Source organism: Pimephales promelas, chromosome 16, assembly GCF_988280905.1.
Source record: "Pimephales promelas chromosome 16, fPimPro1.hap1.1, whole genome shotgun sequence".
NCBI lineage: Eukaryota > Metazoa > Chordata > Actinopteri > Cypriniformes > Leuciscidae > Pimephales > Pimephales promelas.
This window is the reverse complement of record NC_142784.1, coordinates 6,438,224-6,445,591: the sequence shown is the minus strand read 5'-3', so window position 1 is coordinate 6,445,591 and position 7,368 is coordinate 6,438,224. Positions and strand designations below refer to the sequence as shown.

Sequence of the window (7,368 nt, the reverse complement as noted above, 5' to 3'; positions counted from 1 at the left end):
GATGAGAAACCAGACTGTGTCGAGAACAACTGATTTGTGGACATCCTCCACTATGGAACCGTATATCACAGTAACTGCTCACTATATCACCGACACGTGAAAGCTGACATCCCGAGTGCTGTGTACATCAATGATGCCAGAGAGACATACTGCAGCCAACATCGCTGACCGTCTTTCTGAAATAATAAAGGAATGGGGCATACAGGTGTTTTGCACAGTCCACGATAATGCCAGTAACATGAATTTAGCCATGGAGGTATGTGAAATGTTTCCTAAAGATCTGGGGTGCACCGGACACACCCTACAGCTAGCCATAAAAGCTGGTTTAGTCTTACCTGACGTTGCTAAGGCTATTGATGCAGCAAGGAGAGTTGTTAGTCACTTTCGACACTCAGCGGTAGCCACTTGTGCGCTAAGGAAACGGCAGGAACAACTTGGCATAAGACCCAACAAACTTCAGACTCCGATGGAATTCCACATTCGTAATGATCCAGCGGCTGTTCGAGCAAAGAATCGCGGTGCAATCTGTGCTCGCAGATGAAACCGTCACCAAACCAGCCATCCAAAGGTCACTCGTCCTGAGAGCATCCCATTGGGAGATGCTGGAACAGCTGATTCCAGTGCTCCAACCTTTGGCCAAGGCCACCGAAATAATGTGTGCGGAGTTGCATGTGGGGCTATCTTTCATCTTTCCAGTCATTTTCAACCTGATCCGCACCACTCTGCGCGTCGAAGCATCTGACATGGCCGCTGTACGTGCCTTTAAAAACCACAAAATATTACTTTCGTAAATAAAGAGATTTCCACCGGATCAGCAACTACACAGTTAGTGCCTTTTAAATAAAGAAACATGGTAAATGGTAAATGGACTGTATTTATATAGCGCCTTCATAGACCTAATGGTCACCAAAGCGCTTTATATTTGCCTCACATTCACCCATTCATACACTCATTCATACACCGACGGCGGTGACAGCCATTGCAAGGCGCCAGCCAGCTCGTCGGGAGCAGTTGGGGTTAGGTGTCTTTTTCTGGCACAGGCACTTGCAATTGGGAAGCATATTTTGTGCTCTGGCATCCTCTGCATTCACTCCTGGTCAAAATTAAGAGAAATTTTGAATTCTTAACGTTCTGACATTAGAAGAGGTTTGTGTCCCTGGCCAGTGAGCCATTGCATCACACGGGGGACAGTTAAGGGCAGGATGTCTCCATCAGGGTTATCCTCTACAAGCAAAAGAACTTGTTATCTCTAGGGTTGGTATTGTCTGAATTAGATCAATTACATTTTAACATTAATTTGTGAAATCTGCAGTTTTTTTTAACAATATTTATACTAAATCAACTGTCAGTTCATACATACCACAGCTTTCAATTTCTTGGAGAAAGTCTTGCAGAAAGTTGATTATAGCCGTTTCATAAGTCTCTCATACTAATCACTTCTCTGACATTTTTTTGGAAGAATGCTCTGCATGATGAAGTCTGCATCAGCCTGTGGGAAAAAAACACAATCATCCATTTTCATGTACATATACAAATATGCATTTGGCTTTTATCCAAAGCTACTTTATTACTATAATAACATTTGTTTTAAAGATGTGCAATCCCTGAGATCATAGCTCTTTGATAGAAGTCATTTCGAGAAACACAGATCTTGAAGTCCTTGCTGTCATCTACTTTACCTGACAGCAAACGCAATACATCATCTGGACTATAAAAACAGGAAAAAAGGATTAGTAAAGAATTCTGATGTCTCAGGGTTGTTAAAATGTAATAAATAGACTGTACCTGTAACGGTGAGGCAAGGAGGAATCCAAATGCATACACTAGTTTTAAAAATAATAATAAACAAACAAAAGGGAAATCCAAGAAAAACAAAGAAACAAGAACTCAGAACAAAACTCAGAAACAAAGCTACAGTTAAACAACGACTGACACCCAACAACTGAAGCACAGAGGTTTAAATACACAGACAAACAAGCTAAACAAGGCAACAAGGGGGCGTGGTTAATCAGAAACACCTGGGGGAACTCATCAACAAGAAAAACTACAAAGGACTACAAAACATGTCACGGAACAGGAAATAACTAAAGTCCACACAAGACAAGGAAAACACAAGACAGGAATCGTGACATAGCCCCCCACCTAAGGAGTGGATTCCAGACGCTCAAAAACAAAAAACAAAACTGTCCAGGTGGGAGGTGGAGGGGAGGCGGATCTGGGGGCGGGATGGAGGGCCAGGTCCGTGGAGCAGAAGAGGAACAGGGGACCAGGGCGGATCAGGCTGTGGGGGCGACCAGGGCGGAGCAGGCTGTGCGGGCGACCAGGGCGGAGCAGGCTGTGCGGGCGACCAGGGCGGATCAGGCTGTGTGGGCGACCAGGGCGGAGCAGGCTGTGCAGGCGGCCACGGCGGTGAAGACCCCTCGGGCGGCCACGGCGGTAAAGACCATGGGGGCTCAGGAACAGGAACCTGTTCAGGAACTGGCTCAGGAGCAAGAACAGAAACAGACATGGACACTGGCTCGGGGGCAGACACACACACTGGCTCGGGGACAGACGACACACACACTGGCTCGGGGACAGACGACACACACTGGCTCGGGGATAGACGGCACACACACTGGCTCGGGGGCAGACGACACACAGACTGGCTCGGGAACAGACGACACACACACTGGCTCGGGAACAGACGACACACACACTGGCTCGGGGACAGACGACACACACACTGGCTCGGGGACAGACGAAACACACACTGGCTCGGGAACAGACGACACACACACTGGCTCGGGGACAGACGACACACACACTGGCTCGGGGACAGACGAAACACACACTGGCTCGGTGACAGACGACACACACACTGGCTCGGGGACAGACGACACACACACTGGCTCGGGGGCAGACGACACACACACTGGCTCGGGGACAGACAACACACACACTGGTTCAGGGGCAGACACACACTCTGGCTCGGCCATCTTTTCCAGAAACATTGGATCGGAGGCAGACATCTTGTCCGTAGACACTGGCTCAGAGCCAGAGGAAGTGACGTGAACATTCTCTGGATCAGCAGAAGTGATGTGAATAGTCTCTGGTTTGGAGGCAGACATCTTGTCCGTAGACACTGGCTCGGAGTTGGCCATCTTGTCCGTAGACACTGGCTCGGAGGTGGTGACGTGAACAGACTCTGGATCAGCAGAAGTGATTTGAACAGTCTCTGAATCGGCCATCTTGTCCGTAGACACTGGCTTGGAGGTAGGGTTGCCACCTTCAGTGAGGCAAAATAAGGGACACCCATACACGAGATAAATAAATACGATAATTAAATTAAATTTTTAAAAAAGTGTGTCAAGTGTATGGAAATGATTATTTCAACATGCCAACTTGACAGCTCAACAATAAACCACGAGAAAACATGAGATCAAGTATGTGAGCTTGCAACAGAAAACATTTTATAATATTATTTGACATTTTATTATTTTACTCTTATTTACTTATATAAACTCTTCTGTATGGGATTACAGAACCATGAATCATGTTTTTGACAATTCTGCATGGATTGATTTTATTTACTCAAATTTATTTTGAATTTGATTTTGAAATTGTTATGTAATTGTTTGTCTATTTTTTATTTAAATAATGTAGCACTTTTAAAACTTTCTTTTAAATGCCATAAAGTGTGTATAACAGATAGGATCACAATTTAGTATGCATATATGATTAATATTTAATAATACAAAATATAATGTATTTATTAATCTGTTTAATAACATTAACAAATAGGTTACCTGTCTACGAAGCTCTGTATATTAATATTATATATTTATTTTCCAAAGAAAAAACAACAACAACAAAAGACCTATACCTTTAAAAGCAAGGATTTGTCTGTCACGGCCATAGGTCACAGCATGCTGCTTTGAGTCGCATAGACTCATCATGGAAACAAAGACACTAAAATGCAACCACGGGCAAATTAATTACTCTACTTCTTGTGAAATTGATTTCATTATAATTAGGCTATTAGTATTATCAATAGCCTACTGTAAAATCCTTATTTGTTTATGTGTGGGTATATGTAAAATTATGTCTGTTGATATGACTATTTGTTGGTAAGAAAATCTATTTATTATTTATGTATTCAGACATAGGCTATTGTTAATTCTATAGTATAGCCTATTAAAGGATGGAATTCTCTGGGTTTGTTAAACAAGTTATTTTTCTCCACAACATTCACATTTTTATTATTAAATATGTATTTAATATCTCTCTCTCTTATTTCTTATTATAACTTATTTAGGCTACTCATTGCCACTGACACTTTCCAGCGAAGAATTTGTTTCCTCACACTCTCGTCATTACTTTTGCATACGCTTTCGTTTCAGAGGTGGACGCAACTCTCTGCCAAAAGACCCGCCCTCCTCTGACTCTGATTGGCCCTGAATCTGATGGTGTTAAACAAACCAATCAAACAATGGCAGCGCGTATTACCCAATCAAAGGTAGAATAGGACGCGTCTTCACAGAATGCGGGTGGCATGATTTGCATGGGATCATGCGTTCGGAAATACGGGACAAATCGCGTCCCGTATTGATTCAAAAAGGGACGCGCTTTTTATTTCACAAATACGGGACGATTCCGTATTTTAAGGGACGGCCATCTTGTCCGTAGACACTGGCTCGGCAGAATTAACGGGAACATTTTCTGAAAAGGCCATCTTGTCCGTAGACACTGGCTCAGCAGAAGTGACGTGAAGCGTCTCTGGCTCGGCAGAAGTGACGTGAAGCGTCAAAGGCTCGGCAGGGCTGACGTGGAGCGTAGGCTCGGCAGGGCTGACGTGGAGCGCAGGCTCGGCAGGGCTGACCTGGACACCCACAGTGAATTCAGAGCCACTCAGCTCTAATGCTATGTTTATATAACAATTTCAGAGTCGAGCTAGGGTCATGCAATGGCATAATGTAGCCGAGTGGCTCAGACAGTCCTCCGCGGAAGAATATCATTAAACATGTCTCATCCATAAAAGTCAGGTGAGCCAGCTCTAAAAAGTCCATCACGAAGTCCTCAATGGGTCGATCTCCTTGACGGAGGCGCATCAATTGTGCTGCTGGATTCATTTTGGTCGGTCGTTTTGTAACGATGAGGCAAGGAGGAATCCAGATGCATACACTAGTTTTAATAATAATAATAATAAACAAACAAAAGGGAAATCCAAGGAAAACAAAGAAACTCAGAAACAGGAACTCAGAACAAAACTCAGAAACAAAGCTACAGTTAAACAACGACCGACACCCAACAACTGAAGCACAGAGGTTTAAATACACAGACAAACAAGCTAAACAAGGCAACAAGGGGGCGTGGTTAACAAGAAACACCTGGTGGAACTCATCAACAAGAAAAACTACAAAGGACTACAAAACATGGCACGGAACAGGAAATAACTAAAGTCCACACAACAAGGAAAACACAAGACAGGAATCGTGACAGTACCATTTCATGTTAGGGCCTTTGTTTTGCTGTACTGTACCGCTTCATTGCAGCTTAAGTAAATTTGAATCGATTACTTTAGCTCAGTTGGAAAAGGTAATAGTGCATTTAAAACCGACCACTTCACTATATGACGTTCTGCCGTCGCGATTGTTTAAAGAAGTTGTTGACACGATTGATCCCAGTATATTATCGATTATCAACAGTAGTTTATTTTACGGAACTGTACCATCGGGGCTTAAGCATGCTGTTTGGAAGCATGTTTGGATCCAAACGATTTCAAAAATTTCAGACCCATTTCGAAACTGCCTTTTATGCATAAAATTTTAGAGAAAGTTGTCCATAATCAACTTACAGACTTTTTGAATGTAAATAATATAATGGATATTTTTCAGTCTGGATTTCGGATCAAACATAGTACAGAGTTAGCATTATTAAAGGTTACAAATGACATTCTGTTAAGTATTGACTCTGGGAAAAGTGTTGCCTTAATGATGTTAGATTTATCAGCCTTTGATACCTTAGATCATGTAATTTTAATACAACGTACAACGTGTTACCCTTAAGTGGTTTTCCTCTTATTTGCAAGACAGGACATGTTCTGTTAAAATTGGTAACTACTGTTACTAAATTGGGTCTTATGCTATTAAACTAAAGATATTTACTGACGATGCCCCTTGATCGAACAAAAGATGGATGGATAGAGATCATTTTTCTACAGCATGTGCTGCTTTAACATGTCCACAACTGCAGTACAACAGGAAAAGATCCCACCCACAAGAAGTCTAAATTACAAAATAAACCCACACCTTCAAAATAAAAGTACTCTACATTAAACAGTCTCTTGTAACTTTTTTAAAAACACCACACTTCCCGCCTGGCACCAGTAGGATGCCATAACTACTTTAACCTAAACAACCTCTGACTCCAAGAGTAGAACGACCTCAGAGACTGGTCTCAGGTAAGTCCTGGGGGGTTGGTGGGAGGCCACCTTCACTTCCACTTTCCTAACTAGCCCATCATTGCTCTGAAAGGCCTTTACTATTACTCCCATTGACCATTCATGCCTTCTTGCTTGTTTGTCCTTTAGCAGCACTATGTCTCCATCCTTGAGCTTCTTGGTATGCCACTTTTGTCTGCTCTGAAGTGTATTCAAGTACTCCAGCCTCCATCTTGCCCAGAATGTATCTGCTAACGCCTGAACTTTCCTCCATTCATGTTTCAATAGATTGACATCCGAGAAGTTCCCAGGAGGAATTGGTGGAGTCCTAATCTTCTGCGTGAGCAGCATTGCTGGAGTAAGTATCAGAGGTGCTTCCGGATCTGAGGAGACTGGTATCAACGGCCTAGCATTAATTATGGCCATGACCTCTGCCATCAATGTGCACAGGACTTCATGGGTATTCTTTAACCTCCCTTCTTGGAGCAACATTGAATCGAGGATACGGCGTGCAGTTCCAATCATGCGCTCCCAACTGCCTCCCATGTTAGACGCATGCGGGGGGTTAAAAACCCATGTGCACCTTTGACTGAGTAGGTATTCATTGACACTGTCCTCTTGAGCGTCTGTGGCAAGCTTTAACTTGTTGGTAGCCCCAACAAAATTTGTCCCGTGATCAGACCTAATCTTCTTTGCTGGTCCCCTGATTTGCGCAGAAAAACCTGCGGAGGGCATTTACACAGCTTGAAGCAGTCATAGATTCAATCACCTCTAGATGGACAGCTCTTGTGGACATACAGGTGAACAATATTGCCCACCTCTTGCTGTTGGCACTTCCACCTCTGGTCCGGCGTGTCACGACTTCCCAAGGCCCAAAAACGTCCAGCCCTACGTAGGTAAATGGAGGCTCTTGCTGCAGACGCTCTGGGGGCAGGTCCGCCATCTGC

General features: G+C 43.6%; 1 protein-coding gene across 1 annotated transcript; it reads right to left on the bottom strand.

The window, feature by feature from the left end:
* Positions 1–2,194: 2,194 nt before the first annotated feature.
* Positions 2,195–3,244, bottom strand: LOC148973294 (uncharacterized). The gene has a single exon (XM_089120784.1). It carries the CDS (start codon positions 3,228–3,230, stop codon positions 2,484–2,486), a length of 747 nt encoding a protein of 248 aa, XP_088976910.1. The 5' UTR covers positions 3,231–3,244; the 3' UTR covers positions 2,195–2,483.
* Positions 3,245–7,368: the final 4,124 nt, after the last annotated feature.

Bases quoted from the DNA above. Each gene is read 5' to 3' on its own strand.
- LOC148973294 (XM_089120784.1), bottom strand. From the start codon at position 3,230: ATGGCCGATTCAGAGACTGTTCAAATCACTTCTGCTGATCCAGAGTCT.